General features: G+C 39.3%; 2 protein-coding genes across 2 annotated transcripts in view; one reads left to right on the top strand and one right to left on the bottom strand.

Moving 5' to 3' along the window:
• PSMD1 (proteasome 26S subunit, non-ATPase 1) overlaps positions 1 to 21,671 on the bottom strand; it is a 70,196-nt gene that overhangs the window by 25,365 nt on the left and 23,160 nt on the right. The window lies entirely within an intron of this gene.
• Positions 7,036 to 17,855, top strand: HTR2B (5-hydroxytryptamine receptor 2B). The gene is made up of 3 exons (XM_071566276.1): positions 7,036 to 7,875; positions 14,534 to 14,734; positions 16,731 to 17,855. Exons 1-3 carry the CDS (start codon positions 7,566 to 7,568, stop codon positions 17,609 to 17,611), a joined length of 1,392 nt encoding a protein of 463 aa, XP_071422377.1. The 5' UTR covers positions 7,036 to 7,565; the 3' UTR covers positions 17,612 to 17,855.

Below are 21,671 nucleotides of genomic sequence, written 5' to 3'. Positions count from 1 at the left end.
TCCTGTAACAAATGAGCCCAAACATTCAGTTGCAGGGAAGACTTCGGCTACTGCTCAAAGACTTTTAACACCTTTGTGTTTGCCTTACTACAGCAAGTGTTGAACATGCAGATTGAGAGTCAAAGAAGAGCAAACATATTATGGCAGAGATGTGATTATGCACTCTGAAGCATTAATCATTAAATTCCTATTCAGAAAGCTGGATTTTATAGAACCATTAACTTGAACACATATTTGTGCCTGCAGGCTCAGAAGTTCCAACACAGCTTTTACTATAAAACCAGCATTAACGTACACTAATTGATTTTAGAATTCTTAGCTAGATTTAAATTATTTGTGGCCATTGTTTTCAGTGTTTTATGTCAAATCTATTTATGAAATGGTCAAACATTTTATAATGTTTGATTTACAGGGGGCCTTCTGTAACCTCCACTTTGGGAGTTAAAGCTACTTAATGGGTCTCACCACTGTCCTCAGTAACACAGCTTTCTTGAACACTCAATCTTCAAAAAGTGTCTTCCCAAACAGAGATCTAAAAGGCAGATCCACAAGCAGGTCAAGGAAGTGAGTCTTCCAAAAGTGTGTATCAGAGGAACAGGACTTAGTGCACAAAAGCACTGTTGGTATCAGTGCCTAAGCAGTAACATTTACTCACTCCTTTATTGCTGAGATGTTTTACAATGTTGTACTGTGGTAGCACACACTGTGCCAAAGGTCAGCCTGTATAAACCCAAACCCACGCTTCATAAAACTCATAAAACCCAAACCAATTCTGTCAAGTGATCAAAAGAGAAGTTAAAAGGCCCTCATAAGCAGTTACAGGCTGCAGTTGTGCTCCCGTGGCATTACTTTCAAGTGGCAAACCAGGTGGGGAATATGTTTAAAACATGAGCACATTATCCTTCCCCTGCCCTGGCTTTCACCCTTCACTGGGAGCACAGCCCCGCGAGCTGCTGACCTGACACTCAGCACAGTTCAGAGGGACAGTCCTGCTGATGGAGGAAGTTTCTGCTTCACTGGTACCAGCCCCATGTAGGTTCCTAAGCCCAGCCCACCCCTCTGGCTCCCTGCTGGAGACCTCCCCCACTGGCTGAGTGCTGATGGCTGAATCAGTGTGGCTACAGAGCAGAAACCTCTGGTGGGAGAAGGAGAAAGATAACACAGAGTGTGACAAAAAAACAGGACTGAAAAACATAAACGGTTTGTCACAACTAACACTCAGTATGTGGATGCTCTCACTCCTAATACAGACATCTGTCATTACTGCAAGTTAAACAGAAAATAACATCATATGAAATACCAGGCTAACAGAGATTTATTGGGCAGAAATTTTATCTCCAGAAACAAATTTTTCCTCTCCTCTTAAAAGTCACAGTAAAAATTCTAAGCCCGGAGTATAACTAATATATTTTGAAGACAGAAGCAATGTACCACAGTCCCCAAGTCTGACCTTCCCACAACACAGTAAAATAATGTCATCTAAAAATTCCTACATTAAAGCCTAAGGCATGTCTCTAAACTGGGCTCTGTATCTTAGAAAGACAGGCAACATCTATTTTTAAAAACCAAATTATCTCTAATGCACTAGTTCCTTCCTTTGTTCCTAACACTGGTTTTGCTCAAGCAGTTTGCTTTTGCAATTACATTTTACTACAACAGCAAAACTACGACAAAAGAATGGCCTGATTATTTCCTTCATTTTCATCTGAAAATTGCTCAGCTGCTCCTACCTAAGCCATGAAACCACAGACGTCAGTGAACCCAGACCTGTGTACAAAAAAAATCCCCTACATCACAACTGGCTTCAACTTAGTTCTGTTACCACGAAACTAATGAAATCAAGAACCCAAAAATGTCTGAAAGTTTCTTCTATGGAACTTAAACACAGTAGTCAGCTACAGCTCTGATTCCACCTTCCTCTCAAGAATAAAGTGACCTGGATAAAAACAGGCCTTTCAGTTTGCTCTTATCCCTACAGCAGGATAAATTTTACTATTGTGATAAACTGGCTGCAGATGAAAAACTTCCTCCAAGATCCAGTTTGGTTTGTTTCAGAAGCCAAACAAAATCATAAAGACAAATAAAGATGCACCAAGACAGCAATAAGAGATTCTCAGCAAAACATAACAGCTGGCATTTTATTTAGCTTTACTTGCCAACTTGGTGCTCTCGAAATCTACACAAGAAACAAACACCTTGTGCTGCTAAAGATTTCAACTCTTTCTAGAAAGCAACACTCAAGAAAACACAGAGGACCTGTCTAACTCCTGCCCAATTACCTTAACCTTAGCCTAAACTTTGAACTCTTTCTGGAGACATTAATTTCTTGGACATAATTAAATATAAGTGACATTTATACACATACAAATGTCACATTCTCTCTATAAAAGCTGGTACTTAGCTTGTAAGTAACCTTGAGTTTCTGAGAAGACAGTTTTGAATTCTTCATTACTTCCAACAAGAGAAAAGCAAGAAAATTTTTCTTAAGCCTCCAGTGCAAAACTTAACAAAATGTAAACCAGGACGTTGACTGTCACTAAGACAGACTAATACAAACAAAACCACCCAGGTCAGCTGGACACAGCACAGACAGTTTCCCTTTCAATCCACAAAACCATAAAATTGTATTGCCTTTTCACCAAGATACATTTTTTACTGCAACATTATCAGGAATCTGTAATACTGGTTGTTTGTTGTTGGCTTTTTTTTAAAGTCATTACAACTGCACCATCTACAGATACCATAGCTCTTACCAGGCTTTGCCTAACGGAGTCCTGCTGGGCTGTTCAAAGTAGAGGAACATTGTTGGGAACACGAACTCTGTTTAACAACGCACTTCAATCTTTTTTTCCCCAAGCACATGACAAACTAAAAACTCATCATGGAGCACATTCCACTTGAAGTTTCTTAGCTCACAGCCCAGTTAGAATCACATCCAAATACCTTTGTGCAGTTTAACTCCAATTCCGTAAGTTGAACATTTTGAAGGTTAAAGCATTATTGTCATTTTTCTTTATATTTCAGCAATATTTAGACATGAAACCCCGCATATCTATAAGGTGGCATCAATAAGTAAATAAACAAAATACTGAATAAAATCCATTACATTAGTCTTGTGATTAAGACTAAAAATGGAAGCATCACTTATTATTTAGTCTAAATATTTAAGTACTATACAACTCATTGAAAAATGAACTGCCAGAGAATTGAAGAACAATGTCAAATATATCTTCTGAATTCCTCATTAAGTCTCTCCAGTCATATTTAAAAAGATTCTAAATATTTATAACTTTCTAAACTATTGGTCATTAATTAATCATTTTATACAGAACTATTTCCACAAGTTGCTTTAGTAATGTAGTGATGATTTAAAAAGAAAAAAGCTTAACAAAAGCTTAATTTCATCCATAAATGAGTTAATAAAGGAGGAATGCAGATACCTAACTGCACAATTTGTATTTCTGAAGGGGGTTCATGTAGCAGAAGGGGGAATTCACAGAAGACTGAAAACTTGCAGATTAAAATGTAACAAACTGATGCATTTCAGTGTAGACTAAACAACCTGTCTCCCTCTCTGGACAAAAATGATCCCAGCTATTTCCAAGCCAGAATTTCCTACAACTATGCCATGTGCAGCACAGCCTCCTTCTCCACAATGTTCTTCTCTGAAATGCCTCCTGGTTGTCCAAGCAAGAACTTCTGGGAGCCTTCTACAGGAAGCGGAGGCTGAGCACTGCCCACAGGCACTGCACTCAAATACAACAGTACTGGCAATTTGAAAACAGAAGGAGCAGCAAGGAGTGGGAAATAAAAACAATATCTGCCTGGTTCAAACATTCTGGCTGCAGTGGACCAGGAGTGGGGTCTAAGGTTTATCATCATTGACACACGAGAAGAGCTGGACATGGGGGTAGGACACCAGCCTGCACAAACAGCCCAACCAGAAGCATGTGGTGAAAAACCTGCTGCAGATCTGCAGTAGATATAGAGGAGGATGTGTTTCTCAGAAATTATTCAAACCTGGTAAAGTCCAAAAGACATCACAAAAGACAGATAAGTTTTCTAGCTCTCTGAAATCAAACAGTGCATCAAGCAGGTATATTTGACATGCAAGCCTACATGCCACTAAACTTGTTATGATCTTCCTCTGCAAGTTCTCAAGATAACCATTTTATCTGTATTTAAAGAAACAATTTCCTTTCAATTAGATATGAATGCATTCAAAGCTTTCATCAGAACAACCTGTGGGCAACAGTGCAGCCTTAGCTGGGGCTTCATCAAGCTGCCTCCCTCCTTCCAACTTAGTTTAGTCATTCCAGTGGCTAAAAGATGCTTTTGCCACACAGGTGACATTGTAACATCCACTGAGGCATTTCACAAGGGGAACACTTTACTTCCACTTAGATCAGAACAAACCTTTACTGCAGTAGCCAAAGTGCTGCTCCTTGGATGGGAAGATCTGTGAAGGAAATTTATAAAGAGCTAATACAGAACTCAAGTTAACAAAATTACACTTGTGTAACTCTGATAGTTCCTCCCCTCTGCAGTGACTGAGGGATAGTGTCTGCTGCATTGTTAAAGAGAAAGCATGAAAAGTAAAAAACCATAAAAGTCATTCCATATAATGATTGAGCAACTGATGCTGATGATTAGCAGATGGTCCCAACAGATGCATTATCTACCTTTTCCCACAGAATTTTTAATTGTGTTCTTTAAATTCAGAGACAAGACATGAAAATCTGCATGTGGCATGTACCTAGTGAAGGTAAATGACTAATCTTTTACTACACTTGGGTGTTTTTACTCTTGATCATTGTTTTTCCATTTATGATGCAGATACACTGCCAAGAGCTGTGGCTCCACAGAATGGCAATAATTCCAGCCACCTTTCTACAACATAAAAACAGACCAAGTGACAGTGATGACTGAAAATAAGATTCATCTTTACAATCAGAGAGAATGAACACTGCATCTGTTTCATCCGATGGAAATTTTGGTAAAGAGATCAGGTACAGTTGGATTATCACTGGGAGAGCCTTCAAGATTGATAAAATATAAACCAAAAGTTGATTAGACATAGGGAGCTTACAAAAAACTGAATCCAAATGCTCTTTAGCTAAATAAAGTATTGTCCTGTCTCAATTTTCACTTTTTATATGTTTTCATGAGCTCTCCTCTCTCAGTACTGTCAGGGGTGACAATGGGAAGATGGCCAGGTGAGAAAACAGAACTATCATAGCTGGATTAATCTTTTTTTTTCTAATATATACTTTGCTAAGGAATAAATATATCAACAGTAAATTGTAAACAAATACAGTATGTAATTTTGTTGAAGGTTTCCTTTAAACAGGGAAAACAAGGAACAAGTGAAAACTACTGAAAACTCTCTTATCTGAACACACTTCAAGTAAAGTATTTCTATTAATTTCTGGCAGCACCTTTCTGTCTTTGGCCTCCCAGTTGCTCTATCCTAAAAATATGAATTTTTTGATTCACAGTTCACTGAGGATCTGATTTCCAGCTCAAGGCTGGTGAGCAATAGCAATTCATGGAATGTAATGGCTGGTGTCATATAGGGGGGCAGACCATGATCTCATGGTCTCTTCTGGCCTTAAATTCAAGGAATTATTACACAATTTTGGAGCTATCATCCTTGCAAGTGAACTCTATTCCCATTTTAATGCAGAACTATAAGATGACTATGCACAGATCTGACTGAAAGTTGAAAGGTAACAAAACAAAACACACTGGGGATAATAAAAAGCAGCTGCATGAAGAAAGTTTTAAAGTAACAGTGCACATGCTTAAAATACCATGCTAGACAATACTTTTATAAAATTAGGCAAGAAGTTTACAGGGGAGAAGATCTTTTTAGGGTTAACTGTGCTCTTTCCAGAAAGCAAGTGAGCAGAGAGCAGCACACACAGACACACAGCCCTGCACAGCCACAGAACAGCCACAGCCACACACACTGAGGTGCTGCAGCACCGAGTCCATTCACACGCTTGGCTTTTCTCCAGCTAAACCCCCCACTCACTCACTCGCTGCTTCCCTGCTTTTCAAGCACTGGAGCTGGATACGCTGGAATGAGTCAATCACGGAACAAGGGCAGCAGCAAACTGAGAGCTTTGCTCGTGAACAGAGAGAAAACTGCACACTCTGCTCATCACTTAAGTAAAATCAACAAAGAATGGAAGAGAAAGGACAACAAAGAAGAACACAACCTTATTTCTGTCTTTTCTTAAATGTGGTAAGATTCCTCTTGATTTCAGAGCTGGAGAAAATACTTGGGTGAGAAATATAGTTTTCCCCAAATAGAAATTCTTAATCTTGGTGATAGAAGAAATGTAAATGCTAAACAAATGCACATGAAGATGCAATCTTCAGAAATATTATAAAAGCCAAAAGCAAATGATCAACTTGTTTTCCAGAAAGTAATGAAAAATCTCAAAAAATTCACCACATGACGAAAAAAAAAATGACAAAGGATCTTCCTGGATGCAAAGGGAACTCTGCTAAAACACAACAGAAAGAGGTAAGGTTTTCTTCACCTGAAAATTGCAACACATCAGATCTTCTCAGTAACTGAGCATCTGCTCAGCTTAATGCCAGGACAGTTGTTGGAGTCTCTGCTTGAAGGGGGAAATGCAAGTCTTAAGTCTTCAGTAGAGTTCAGAGAGACAGAGAAAGAAAGACAGAGAGAGAGAGAATAGGCTGTGCTTAATAAAAGCCCTGCTCGGATTACAAAAACAAGCATTTTACTCACCCCCACCCGTTTAAGTAATGGGTAAATTTAGATGTCTCAGTTCGATAAACCTTTACAGTCCCCTTGAGACCGTCACCGGTGTTTTATTGTCTGCAGCTTCCTGACCCTCACCTGATAAATTAGGAACTGTAGAGATTAAAACAGAAACCTCATACATAATTTCTGAAGGTATTTTTGGGCTACCCTCTGTGGAGAAATCGGATTCTTAATAAGGGGAGATATGGGAACTGATGCCTGCCTACGCACACGCTGCTGGAGACAAGACACTCAGGAGAGGAGGAGTTGCACATACACAACTCAAGCATCTGCCTTTGCATCAGTTTGTACTCACAGAGAGCAAATCGACACACACTGAATCTAAAGGGAGATATTTGGCATTCAGATTCATCTATCACTTTTTTACTGCTGTAGAAAGAAAGAAAGAAAGAAAGAAAAAAAGCAAACTGATGAACTGCTTACTTTCCACAGCTACTGAGTTTTTTCCTTTAATCTTCTGAAGCCTGAGCTTTGCTATAAAGGGGAGACCAGACCACTGAACCCCAAGAACCAGCAATGGACACAAGACAGGACTTTAATTTTTAAGACTATTTTGCACTCAGCAAGGCACAGGCTAAAAAAAATGGATACCAGCTTGGACACGGTAACAGGATCTCAAAATAACAGATGACCAGTTCACTATACTGACCATGCTGGCCTTTCTTCAGGACCATCCTGGACCAGAGAGGAACACAGAACTCTTGTACCATACACAATTCCTGCACAAAACACAGCGCCTGAATACGTTCTGCTGGACACAAAAATGTCCCATTCTTTATATTTCTTGAATGGAATTGGAGCTGGCAATGGATCCCTGTCACCTCTCTCGGTAACAGGAGCATCCAAGCAGGACGACCCAAGTGACGAACAAGGAAACAAAGTGCGTTGGGCAGCGCTGCTGATCCTGCTGGTGATAATCCCCACCATCGGGGGGAACATACTGGTCATACTGGCCGTGTCCCTCGAGAAGAAGCTGCAATATGCTACCAACTACTTTCTGACGTCCCTGGCTGTGGCAGATTTGCTCGTGGGTCTGTTTGTGATGCCGATTGCCCTTCTCATAATATTATTTGGTAAGTTCAGCATGTTTGTTTCATCAGGCTTGCATATGGGGTGCAGTTTGGGGAGGCTGAATTTAAACAGAAAAGCTGTTTGCTTTCCACCATTACGATTTTAAAAGTCACTTGCATGAGGGCTGCTAAATCTTCCCTCTCTCTCTCACCTTAAAACGCTGAATGTCTCTATGGGAAGTACAACTACTGTGGGTATTCCTTCCTTTGAAACAAAGCATTCACAAATCAAACGATGCTTAGAACTGATTTAAGTAGGAGCTGGACATAGGAAATTACATTTTGTACAGTGTAATATGATTTTTAACATCAGCACAATGCTGGAATTTGTTGTATTGGATATTTTATAATTGCTGGCTGTCTTCCCTTAAAAAACCTGAAATTAAAACTCAGCATCTTTTCAGGACACTGAACAGGTTTTGAACTTTCTAGGAGTCATACACATGATTTTATCTGAGTATTGATTCCAAACTCCATGAGCAGAGATGGTCACTGCCACCATCAGTGACAGCGACCTTTACCAGTACCAGTTTCAGAGAAATCCATTTTCTCCCATCCTGGGTAAAGCAGCAGGTTTGTCAAACATCATAAAGAATTATCTGTCAAGCCAAGGAAGCCTCAATCCACATACCTAATTTTTGAGATTCAGATTTGTCATTTAATTTGTTTCAAATGAAATAAAATAGGGTTTTTTCACATGAACATATATTGGGTGTGACATTTTCTTTCTCACTAGTCCTTACAGAACAAGCATGATTTTTCCATAGTCTCTTATGCCCAGCTTTACTTTAGGTATTGCTTCTGACAACTAATCAGAGGCAGCTCCATGGGAAAGTCTCTCTTTTACTCCTAGGGTTTCTTTAAGAATACCTTTTAAGTAGTTTATTTTCATATCATAAATGGAAAAAAAAATCAACAAGTCAGGTTTTTCAATAAACTTATAGATTTATATAATTATCTTTAAGGTATAGATACCACTGGGCCATAGATAACAAAAGGCTGCGGGAGGTCATTTTTCCTAGGCAAGACTCTAAGAGTTGCCTGAGCAACAACCAAACACAACCATAAACTTTATTTCAGAAAAGCCATCAGTAGCTTTTGTTTGCTGCAGAAAACTGGTATCACTTTATTAACAAATGTGTTTACTCATTAAATGCCTTGAGACTGAATTTCTGTGCATTACAGACTGCTTCTCCCTAAACAGAAGTGGAAATTAGACGTCAGAATTCAGTGTTGAGATAACAAAATAGTTTTTGAAGCAAGTTTCTAAAAAGAAAACTGAATGTACATAACTGGGGCAGTAATTTTTAACTAAAAAAAAATCAGTCACTTATAGAAAACCTGGGTATGTCAGGTATGTGCATGTGTGTGAGGAGGCAAGAAGCAGATAGGCACACACACACAGATACTGTAACTGCTTAGTTCCTGCCAAAGGTCTCATTAATAATAAAACTATTAACAAGTCATAGTACTGACTTGAAATCAACATAAAGGGAAGGCAAGTTCTGGATTTTGTGGAGTTCTTTTCTTGGTGGGTTTTTTTGTTCTGTTTTTTTTTTTTTCTGCTAGACTAACAAATCTTTTCTTTATAGTTTTATAAAGAGACTATTGCTCCTTAATCTCTCAATTAATCCAGTGCTAAGCCCTGGATACAACAGTTTAAAGCATGCTAGGCATCTTAATTCAGAAGTCAAACAAAAACATCTTTCATGATGCAGGAAATTTACCAGAAAGTAGTAAAATGAGTTATAACTAATTAAGGCTGCAACTCGCCTTCCACATAACAGTGGTTAAAACTCAAATTTCTCACATACAAGTCTCTCTTTGGCAGCCAACCAGAAAAGCTGCTTTGCCTCTTCACTGAGAAGATGCTGAGGTGTTTATAGAAGTTCAAAGTGTGAGCAAAACACAAGGAGTTACTGGAATGAAGCTGGAACAGACACTTAAATATATGACAACTCTAAATCTTGAAGCTACATTAGCCAGATAACTATGTGAACAAAGAATAGTCATTGATATCCAGAGAGCAAACTAAATCCACCTCCTGGCACTTCCACACAGGAATGTTTCCTTAATAATGAAAGGGCCGGGTGCAGCTTCCAGATACAGAGTACAAATATTGTGCTTCCGATTTGGGATTGGTATCTAATTATGTAGAGAATATTTGAGGGGGAAAGATGTGAAATAAAGTGCAGTCAGACTGAGATCTTGACTGTACAAATTAATGTGTCACACACAGGGTGTTTAAAACCTGCTACAGATACTGGTCTGCTTACCGAAAAATCTTCAGAAACAGACTCCCCATAAAAGAGAAGACCCTTTTAAAAATAAGTAAATAAATAAATCTGCAACTCATTTGCAGGTGTAATGCCACGTGCAGCACATTATTTATTCTCAGTAGAGCAAACTAAATGTGCTCCAGTGCAAGCATACACAGCAACTTTAATTCAGGATTACAAGTGTCATAATACATAAACATTTCAGAGCTTTTATTGCTTGCTGAATTCTTCTAATTTCTAAAAAATAAAACCTAGGAGACAATTTAATTCTCTGAAATCTGGCATTCAAAACAGTTTACCCAAATTTCTAGCACTCAGAAGTACTGAAGAAAAACAAATATATTGCTGTTCACTGGATAGTTAAATTAGCAAACGCATTTGAGAGAGTCTCCCGTTTGCAAAGCCCGCAGCAGTGAGAAGTCCAAGGCTTGGTGGGCAATGGGTTAAATATATTAAAATATATTCTCTACTCCTGATAGTCATCCACTTAAAATCAGAAGGTAATACTGCTCATCCTAAACTGCAAACCATTATTTATCACAAGCAATCACTGTCTTCATCTTCCCTCATTACTGATGATGAACCACAACAAATCTTCCCTTCTTGCTTGTGCGAACTACCAGAGAAAACTACTTTAACCGAGGGCTACTTCCCAAAATGTCAACTCTAAAGATAAGTAAGAAAACAAAGGTTTATTTCTCACAAAGCAAGTATAATAATTAAAGAAAAAACCCACATTATTTAGGTTAAATTAAAAAAACCCTAGAGCACAGCCTGGAGACACAAAGCCTTGGCAGCCACTGAGCCCAGTACTGACAGGAGGGTGAACACCCCACACAGACACCCCGCTGTCAACACTGACATTTAGGCTTAAATGGGCTTCTGATAGAGTGCCCATTTCCACCTCAGCCACAGCATCGTTATCCATCAGCAACACAGCCCTTCACAGGTAACACATTTCTGCAGCCCCTACAGCAGAACAGTTTCCAAGTCTATACAGAGATCTCTCAATCACTTGTACATGTGCACAAGTAGTGCTTTCTCTCCAGCTTTCCAAAAACCTTCTGGCTTACAGCAAGAACAGCTCTTCTACACTGTACTTTGTTTTAAGGATTACACATTTCTAAGGTATTTCCTATAAATAAAGCTTTTCTAAAATAAAGATTAATCAAGGGTAGACAGCTGAATTAAAAGCTCATCTTACTTCTCTTACGGTGCAAGACAAATCTTAAAGTGTATTCTATCTTGTTTTGACTCAAAGTAAGGAAAATATGCAACAGAACCACTGCTGGAGTGCTTAGAGGGCATTGAGGCAAGGTTTGTAGGAAGAAGGAATTTCTTTTTAACTTATACCACCTGATGGATGGAGAAAGCAGACAAGTTTTCAGGCAGGCACATTTGTTGGGTAACCAAGGCATTTAAAATAGGTTTTAAAAAACTCGATCCCCTAGCTTGTTTAAATCAGCATTTCAATTCCCAAGAAAAATGGGGGTAGAGAATCACAGTCAGCCCAGTAACTGCTCTGGTCTGCTGTGACAATGTGGATCTATACCAGGGGAATCAGAATTCCCAACAGTCCAAAGTAAGTATGACCCACTAATGGCTTGGCATCACCTCTTGGTAGGACATGCTCATTTTACCTTCTGAGTTATAAAGCAGCACAACAATCAAGCAGGTCACCATCACCTTCAAGAGTCATGTTTTCTGAGTCCCAAACAGAAATTCATAGTCCATCACTTTCCCACTCCCAGGCCAACAGTCACACACACTGTCTCCACCAGGAAAGCACAAAAATCAAGCCAGAGCAACCCCTCAAACACCAGGCACGGAGTTTCTCATCAGGTGCAACCAACAAATCCAAGTAAACCATAGCAAAATACACCAGAGAATGAATAGCTGACAACTGTGTGACTCTTCTGGACTTTAAAATACCAGTTTCATGATATTTGTTTCATTTAAATAATAACCATAATTTTCAGTCTTTATTAGAACTTACCAGCTCTTTCCAGCTACTGCATTTAAAGTCTACATTGATTTTGTTTGGATAAAAAACATAATCTCATACACACAAACACAGTAGGACATAATGCCATAATCATGAATATGATAACACACTTGTTTTCAGCACCCAGTTCAAAACTAGACAAAAATAAAGAAAACATAAAGCTTGCTCTGCCCAGTTGCATTTGGCAACTCATAAAAGGTCTTACAACTCAAAAGTGTACAGGGTTTCTTTGCATCAAATCGCTGTTTAAATGTATCTATACTTAAAGGAAGGAAAAGGGCCTTTTGTTGCAAGACATTCAAGGGTTTTCTTCTGCAAACAGTACATTAACTAAAAAAAGGAAAGAATTTATCACACGGTGATTCTCCAGAACAGAAAGCAGTTTTAATCCAGTAAGTGGCATACACAGAATCTCCAAAAGAACTGTGAGCTGCTCACTTGAAATCCAGCTGTGTTTCTGCCATCCTTCAAGTTGTAGAACACACCTTTCATTGTTCATGTTTTATCTAAACTAATCCTTCAGCACAAAGTCAAAAGAAGTTGTATTAATTTTCTGGAGTGAGCAAAACATTTCAAGCCCATCAAATCAGTTATTTCTTTTAAATGTTTCTTTTTATTATGATTATTACAGCTGGTTACATGAGCCACAACACATTTTGGTTTTCCTTTTTAAAGGAAACCCATTCCAGAAGTGCAGCACACCTTACTGCCAGCTGAAAGTGCAGACACTAAAATTAAAGATGAGTAAGAGTTTCCTAATATACTAATTACAACTTTCTCATATCTGCCTGACAAGAGTAATTTTTTTGAAGTGTAATTTCAACCATGAAATCTATTTTTAGGAAATAGTTATGATAGATACTAAAGCTGACTGGTTAATAAATTGAAAACAGACTGCCTCTTTCCCCTCTGCCTCACTGCCTACGTCATCCTCACCTGGAGTCCTGTGCTCTGGGATGGCTGAGGTTCAGTGCAGGCTCCATCCATCCCTTCTCTTCATTTCACACGGAGGTTTCCCACCATAGGTAAGAGTGCAGACAAGTATTTGCTGTGTTTGTCTTTACAAAATTTTCCATCCCCTGGAGTTAATGACTCAGGTCAAGGCAGCACCATTATCACTTCCATCGATCAGTCACATTGCAAAAAAATGTTTATCTCAAACTCCTGCAGTGTTACCATTTTGGTAAGACTGAACATGACAGAACTCCAGCTTGTTTGGCATTCTCAGCATGTAGATCTATTTATTCCAAGCAAGGAAATTAAAACCAATCTGATTTATTAGAAATATCTTTTTTTTCACCTTAATCATCACTCAACAAAGAACTGATTTCTCTGGCAATACTATCAGTGTGCCTATTGACTGAGCACAACACAAGGGAGAAGAATATATTTAACAGATCAACTTCTACCATTAAAAACAGAAAAATCTTCCTTGTTCACACATTCTTCCTGAGGACTACAAAACATCCTTATAGACAGACAACACCTCAAAATGCACCTCAAACTGAACACTGCTAGCACTGGATTGCAATACAAATTACTGCTGAGAGAAAATAAACCAGTTAAATAAAAAATAATCAGAGTTCCATCAAAGTTCATTTGGTATTGTAGACATTGAGATGGGAGACAACTCCCAAAATTATGAGCCTTTTGGAAAGCTCAATACTACAAAACCTTTACCTTGGACACAGTGCAGTCAACAGACCCCATGTTTGCTCTATAGATAACATTAAAGACTTGTAACTACTGTAACAAACAGCATGACAGACTCAAAGTCTCCTTTGTTCTTGGGGGAAAAATGCATCAAAGCGTTCAGTTTGCATAAAATCATTACTGAGACAGAACAGCCCTACTCAGCCACATTAGAGCTCAACTGTATCTGCTCAAGTGACACAGCACACCCATTTTTAAACTGTTTGAACCAGACTCTTCAAAATCACCACTAAGGTTCAACTGTAGAGTTACAATTACTGACTTTTAAAGTGGTTATGACCAATTATCTTCACCATTTAATAAAACCATGAATCACAGGACTATCAAGGAGAAACAGCTGCAAATAATCATTCAGCAGCAGGCTCGCAAGAACCAGTCATGGCCCTTTTTCATAAACTTTCTAATCCAGAGTCCTTGCCACAAAGATCTTCTGATCTATAAGGGACAAAAAGACAGGGAAAGGCTTATAATACACAAACAGCGTGATCAATATGATGGCAGGAACCCTGACAAGTTAGGAGCTAACTAAGAGAGAATCCAGTTGTGGCAAAACTCAGTTCCTGCAGTACCAGGAACTTTTCAAAGGCTCTGATACCAAGGGAAAATCACACACTGAAAATTCTCAAAAAGCTCAGATTCTAATGAGTTTTCTGTTCTCTTTCAGACAACACCTGGCCTTTACCAACTGCCTTGTGTCCCGTCTGGCTGTTCCTTGATGTCCTCTTTTCCACAGCTTCCATCATGCACCTGTGTGCCATCTCCCTGGACCGCTACATTGCGATAAAAAAGCCAATCCAGGCTAGTCAGTACAACTCATGGGCTACAACAATCATCAAAATCATCGTGGTTTGGCTCATTTCAATAGGTACGTGAGGCTGGAAAAGGAACACAGAAGCTTTTCATGTCTGAAACAATAGCTGAGAGCTGGGCAAAATGGAAAATTTAGCCAAGTACTATTGACTAGCAGACTCTAACACCCAGGCTGGCCTAAGTCCACCTCTTGGATCATACACAGCTACACCATAAAGATCTGCCTGAATCAATGCTCCCTGTCAGGCTCACCAGAAAGAAAGATCAAGGACTGAGTCAGGATAATCATCACTTTTTGTCCTGGTCCTAAAAGTTCAAAAATCAGAAGACTATATCCACGTGCATGGCATGTCTCCCAGGAAAGCAAGATTCGTGTTCCTGTGGTGTTATATTTTGTCCCAAACATATATTTTAAGCCTTGAGTAGATGCTGAAAAATCAGTGCCTTGCAACTGCCCCACGAAGCAAGTACAGAGAGGTTAATTACTTACACCAAAGACTGAAAGCTAAATGAGTGGCTGGTAACATCCACTTCCTGGTAACTGAAGGCTGAGACATTGCCAATGCAGGACACAGAAAGGCCAAAATCTAACAAAGAATCCCCAAATCAACAAACCTGAACAGTTTACATAAAGGATACCAACATACACATTTTTAGGATATTAGCATTGCTGTGATGTGCATGCAGCACCTCCCCTCTAATGCTGAAATCTGTTAAATGAGCTAAGGAGGTGAAAGCACTAAATTCAAGTAACTTACTGCACACTGCAGGCAGCCATAACACTTCATGCTCTGTGTGCAAGAGAAAACCAAATTATTCTGCATTATTAAGATCAATGATGCATAGGACAATGAACACATCCACCTTCTTGGCTGAGAAAAATGTGCCTAAACCAGAAATTTTTTACTTGCAAAGGGTTCTGGAAGAGCTGTGATGATAGGAGAAAATACACTATTTTTATTTTATCACATAAAACAAAAAAGAAAACAGCATGACAAGACACTTACAAGCTGACCTTTTACTGCGTGATTTATTGCCATTAACCAGTGCTGTACTTCTCAATTTCTTTTTATCTCACACAAAACTTCTGTGCAGCTGAGTCAGGTTCTCCAAATCCAAGGTTAATTTGGTTCAATCCTCATTTTAAATGTTTTCTATATCTGAAGGTGTGCCTCTAATTGAGAAAGGGAACAAGTTGCTGAAGAGTAACCCACTTTTCTTGCTGCCTTCAACCAACTCCAGTAAGCAGAGTAGCAGAGGAATACACTAAATCCCTAGATCTCATTAAGTGGTATCAGAAAACAGCACAAATAACCTTCACCAGACAGCAAGGAACCTGTTGTTTTTGTTGCAATGTCAGACTGCTGGCAAATGAAATGCTGACTGTAATTTAGTGGTTATAAAAAATTCATTTAAAAGACAAGACTGCTAACATTTTTTTAAACGAGTGGTGAATTACAGAGCTGGCCATACTCATTTAAACACTCCTAAATATGCAGGAGACTTTAAACAACAAATCCATCTCAAACACATACTGCATAATTCTGGCAACTATTTAACTACTTGTATATATGAAAGACTCAAGCAGGGTGAAAAAAATCAGCTGTGTCCAGTCACTTGGTTAATTTATGTATTTACCAAACTGCCCTTCAAAAAGTGCAAAGGTTACTCTTGAGAAGAGAAAAAAGGGCAAATGGCTTTAGGAAAACACATTTCACTGGAGGAAAAGCTGTACTAATTCTAACAACTAGAGTCAAAGCAATTAATGTGTTTTACACTTGAAAGCTGGCAACTTTATCCTGCTTCCTCAATCACTAAGGTGCAACCTCCTTAGAAAGGGCACTCTGTTGAAGCTCAGCTTGCCAAGTCTTACAAGGTACTGTTTGCCCAATTACCCACGTGATGCTCTCAACAACTCACGTTGTGTCTGTCACCCTGTGCCTGCTACAGAGCTCAGGAAATACCTTTCCTTAGAAATCCCGAGGCTTCAGGCCTGATGAGCAGATTGCAGTGACTGCCACATGCTGAAGTACTTGTTTTTTCTCTCGTAGGCATTGCAATCCCAGTCCCCATCAGAGGCATTGAAGATGGAGACACCAACTCCACAAACATCACGTGTGTCCTGATGCCTGATCGCTTCCATGACTTCATTCTGTACGGATCAGTGGCTGCCTTCTTCATTCCCCTGGCTATCATGATTGTCACCTATTTCCTGACCATCCAAGTGCTGCGCAAGAAGGCCTATTTGATCAACAAACCGCCCCAGCGTTTCACTTGGTCAGCAGTGTCCACAGTGTTCCAGCGTGACACGACACCAGCCTCCTCCCCAGAGAAGGTGGCCATGCTGAATGGCTCCAGGAAGGACCAGGCCCTGGCCAGTGACATGCCCCTCTGCAGGACATCTACAATTGGGAGGAAGTCCATGCAAACTATAACCAACGAACAGAGGGCATCAAAAGTTCTGGGGATTGTGTTTTTTCTTTTCCTGTTGATGTGGTGCCCATTTTTCATAACAAACATAAGTTCAGTTCTCTGCAACTCCTGCAACAAGGAGGTTTTCCAAAAGCTTTTGGAGATATTTGTTTGGATAGGATATGTATCCTCAGGAGTGAACCCTCTTGTATATACACTGTTCAACAAAACATTTAGGGAGGCTTTCAGCAGGTACATCACTTGCAACTATCAGACCACAAAGCCCATCAAGGCCCTGCGGAAATGCTCCAGCAGGATCTCCTTCAGAAGCTCCATGGCAGAAAATTCCAAGCTCTTTGTCATGAATGGGATGAGAAATGGGATCAACCCCATTATGTACCAGAGCCCAATGAGGCTGAGGAGCTCACCCATCCAGGCATCATCAGCCATTCTGCTGGATACGTTGCTACTCACCGAGAACGAGGTCGATAAAACAGAAGAACAAGTCAGCTATGTATAGTGGAACTGCAGCCATGTCTGTACAGAGCACTACTGTATGTGTTATTCTAGATAACTGTGCTACAAAGGGGGTATAAATACTATTGTTTTCTGTTATTTATGCAAGCAATATCTTATAAATTTGTATTAATTCCTCTCCTCCAAAGACTTCTCTAGTTTAAGCCCAACCCCACACTGGTTACCACAACCTCATTCCATGAAAAATGACTCATGCAGAACTGTAGCCTAAGAAAGAGGGAAATAAATAAAACCTAAATCAGTTTTGAGTATCTGACTTCAGTTCTCATCATCTTCGGTCTCTTCAAAGCACATCTTTATAAGAAAAGCACTTCTGTACAAACACTACTTTAACACTCATTCTGGGGAATGTCAGTCTCTGTAGGCTGATGGTCTACAATGGAAGTGGCAGTGGGATGCAAGATCTCTGGTTTTGATTTAAATCCCTGTAAACAGACCAGCACACAAGCTCACTGCATTCCCTCCTACAGATACATTCCTCTCAGACTGAGTATCCACGTATGAGCTTTCCTTGTTCTCTCAGGATATGTAAACCACAAGCAGAATCACTCACTCCAGAGACCAACGTACACGCCCATTCCACATGGGATGATTAAATGTTCCATGAGCAGGAATTACCTCTTTACTGCAGGAGTGGGCAGAATCTCTCACCCACCTGAATTCTATCTCCATTATACTCACATAGGCATAAGCCCAGTATTGTCAGATTTGTCACAGAAAACTGCCCTTTTTATTTTCCATACTAACAAAATTAAATATTTAATGAAAACAGGATGATACATGAGCAGTAAACATGAGTAAAACAGGACAAGCAGTGCCTGGAACATCTCTATAATTTATATGAATAAACTTCCTTTTTATGACCATGAGACCTTCAGTGAAATCCTTCCCTCAGCCAATGTAGCTCACAGAAAGTAGAAAAATCACAGATAGAAAAGCTACTTCACTTGAAAATAAGAGCAAGTGTTTAACAGACAGCAGAGACAACAGTTCACTGCAGCTTATCTTGGCTCAAAATTATTTAATTGGACTAGTGGCGTAAGACTGGAGTCATAGAACCACAGAATAGAATCACAGAATTACAGGTCCCAGTCTGTGCACTCTCCAGAATGTTCATGAATTCCATGTGAGCACAAAATTCATAGGAAGGAATCGTTCCCACAATCTGTAAAGTTACCAGAGTGTCATTTGGGAAATCAGAAACTTCTGACAGTTTCAGATAATCCCTCTTTGGGAAAGGAAATCGGATTTCTCCAGTGTGCTGGAGCTCTTACAGCAAACACCCAGCTCATCATTTTTTCAATAGTTTCCATTTACAGTAAAATTTTCAGCTTGGGCTTTGTTTCCATTTTTCGTGTTTTCAGCATTCTTTAGTTACACACTAAAATTATGTACAGCAAACGGCTTAGGTTTCTTTCATCTGCAGAACAGAAAGTACTAAAGATAACATGTCCCTCCAACATCTATTTATATATATTTAATTTAAAACATATGCAAGCTCAAAACAGAGCCTACCAGAACAACTGCCAGAGAGTTCCAGAAGAAAGCATTAAAAATACATCTGTGGCACTTACAGTAAAAGTTGTCTCCTTGCTCCCCTTTTTGGTGATAGTCACCAGCCATGAGGTCAGAACAAGCTCTAACTGCTCTCACTCGTATTTAGTCAAACAAAATCTGAGAGGATTCTGTAGTTAAAAACCAGAACTGATGGCCTGTAGAGCTGTTAAAGGCACCTACATTTAAAAATGTTTGACAATCAAAAGCTTTTAAAAAAACCCAGATTACTTTGAAGCTCAAACAGGGAGAGAGTGAGATTTAAAAAAATCATCAAACCCTCCAAAACTTCCAAGTACATAGTTGAACACATCACAGGCCAGTGCCTTATTTAACCCAGAGCAAGTGTTCTGGGACCAGGTAAAGGTGCAATCACATCCATGCACAGAGTGACCACAGCAAAACCATAAAAGCATCATTTGCAGTGCAGGAACCAGCACTCATGAGGAATAACAGGTAGAGTACAGTTCTTGAGGGGTTACTGACCAGTAAAAAGAGAGCAGGAAGAAGTCAGCTTTGAAAACTCCCTTGATACTTAAGTAAATCCATGTTAATTAAACAAACAATGTTCATATGGCAGGCAACAACCATCTAATTTCAGCAATAACTGAAATTTTCCCTTTCCAGAAGAAACATCACAGGTGGCTCACAGCATTTAGAAAAAATGAGTGGTAACTTAGTTCTCTTCTGGTTGACTCTCTTTGTGTACAGCTGTCAGACTGCATTCTTACATGAGCAGTAATTTGCCCTAGGTGTCCCACCAAGAACTATTCCAAGGACTCTCTGTAATTGTGTTTAGACTCCACAAACAGGAAATAATCCTTGAAGAAGTGTCAACCAACTAAGATGTATTTTGTCAAGGGAGTGTACTGATTTCTCCGTTTTAGTAACTGTAAATAGAAGCTCAACATGTTCCAGCTACTGAATTTAGTCAACAACAACAAACCTCAATCAAAAAGACTAGTGACTAATCAAAAATCCAGTCTTCCTACAGAGAAAGGAAATTTCTCCATAGACAGAAACATATCAGCAATAAAGCAAGCACATTCCCATTAAGCACATTCCCCACTAAGAGTAAAAAGACATTGCTCGTCCACTGACAAAGCAAACAAGCCGAGACTTCAGGTAACAGCCTTGGAAGGCAGAAGGACAGGCTGAAAAGAAAGCTGAAGAGAAGATGCAGAACTTTGAAAGAAAAGGACAACATAATGGACAGCAGAGATTTTGTTTTAGCAACTGTATCTACAAGAACAGATCTGAACAAAGACATTGCCTTCATTAGCAAGGCAAGATGAGAGAGGCACTGCGAGCAGCTGTAAGAAAGCTGGAGTTTGTTGTATGGTAACTAAGGACAACGCTGCTGGTGTGGTATTGACAAGCAAGAGACAAGACTCAGGGCTAAAGCATCATCTTTAGGCAACACAAATTTATAGAACACATTTTTTACACACTGGCTGTGAAGTCAGAGTATGCTTATAGCTTCCAGCTTCTTTCATAAATTAGCAGCCTAAATAATAATTGATAAAAGCTCTGCAGTCACTTGGTATAGTAGAACACAAAGACACTTGTACAGATCAAAGGGGTCATGCACTTCCCACTTGACACAAAAAGATAAAAAAGATTCATTTTTCTGGAGGAAAGTGCTTCCAGTTCTTTCAGAATTTGGCCCACACCAAATCAACTGTCTGGCCAGCTCTGTGGCCTCTATACACTCCATAACTTAACACAGTTACCTAGTTCAACTTTCCTCCTTATCACAGTAACTTTTATCTGGCATATTTCATCTCTTTCTAAACTACAGAAAAGCCAGACAAACAAAAGCCAAAGCTGATCTGCAACATCCAAGCACGATGGGAAGAAATACACTTTAGAAGGACAGTGGACAAGCATGGGTGGGGGTGTGTGTGTTTAATTATTTAAAATACATTAGGAGACATTTAGTCAATGTTCTGGCTGCCTATGTAATTAAAAATTACAGCACAGTCACGGACATAAGGACTGAGCAATCTTGCAGAGAAGAAAATAATGGAGTTTGAAACCTAATTGAATAAGTGTCTTGAAATGAAAATAAAAGTATTTCCTTAAAAAAACTAAACAAACCCAAAACCAACCAAACAAATAACCCAACAAAAAAACAAACACAAAATCTCCACCCAAACAAAAAAACCCAAGCAAAACCAGCCAACCAACATCCCAACCTTCAAGTCACCCTGAGAAACAGCAAGAACTTCAGTTAATCTCAACTGTGGTGATATAAAATGCATCCCTGAAGCCAGTTCTAAACCAATTGGGGTTCTGTAAGCTGCAAACCTTCAGTTCAGCTTCTATCTTCTTTTATGGTGCTTCAATGAAAGTGTTGGGTTTCTACATTGTTTTCCTGTTGTGGAAAAATCCATATTACTGCAAGCTGGTATAAGAAACCAAAAGCGTTACTCCCCTAAATCTTTTTCTAGGCTGCTGTGTGTAACATCAGACTTAAAAAGTAAAGT

The sequence above is a fragment of the Pithys albifrons genome, chromosome 11 (assembly GCF_047495875.1).
Source record: "Pithys albifrons albifrons isolate INPA30051 chromosome 11, PitAlb_v1, whole genome shotgun sequence".
Taxonomy (NCBI): Eukaryota; Metazoa; Chordata; class Aves; order Passeriformes; family Thamnophilidae; genus Pithys; species Pithys albifrons.
The sequence above is the reverse complement of the archived record's forward strand: the minus strand, read 5'-3'. Positions and strand labels throughout refer to the sequence as shown.

Excerpts from the sequence above, each read along its gene's own strand:
- HTR2B (XM_071566276.1), top strand. The coding sequence starts at position 7,566 with ATGTCCCATTCTTTATATTTCTTGAATGGAATTGGAGCTGGCAATGGA. Across the intron at positions 7,876-14,533 it reads CCTTCTCATAATATTATTTG|ACAACACCTGGCCTTTACCA; the intron begins GTAAGTTCAGCA and ends GTTCTCTTTCAG. Across the intron at positions 14,735-16,730 it reads GGTTTGGCTCATTTCAATAG|GCATTGCAATCCCAGTCCCC; the intron begins GTACGTGAGGCT and ends TTTCTCTCGTAG.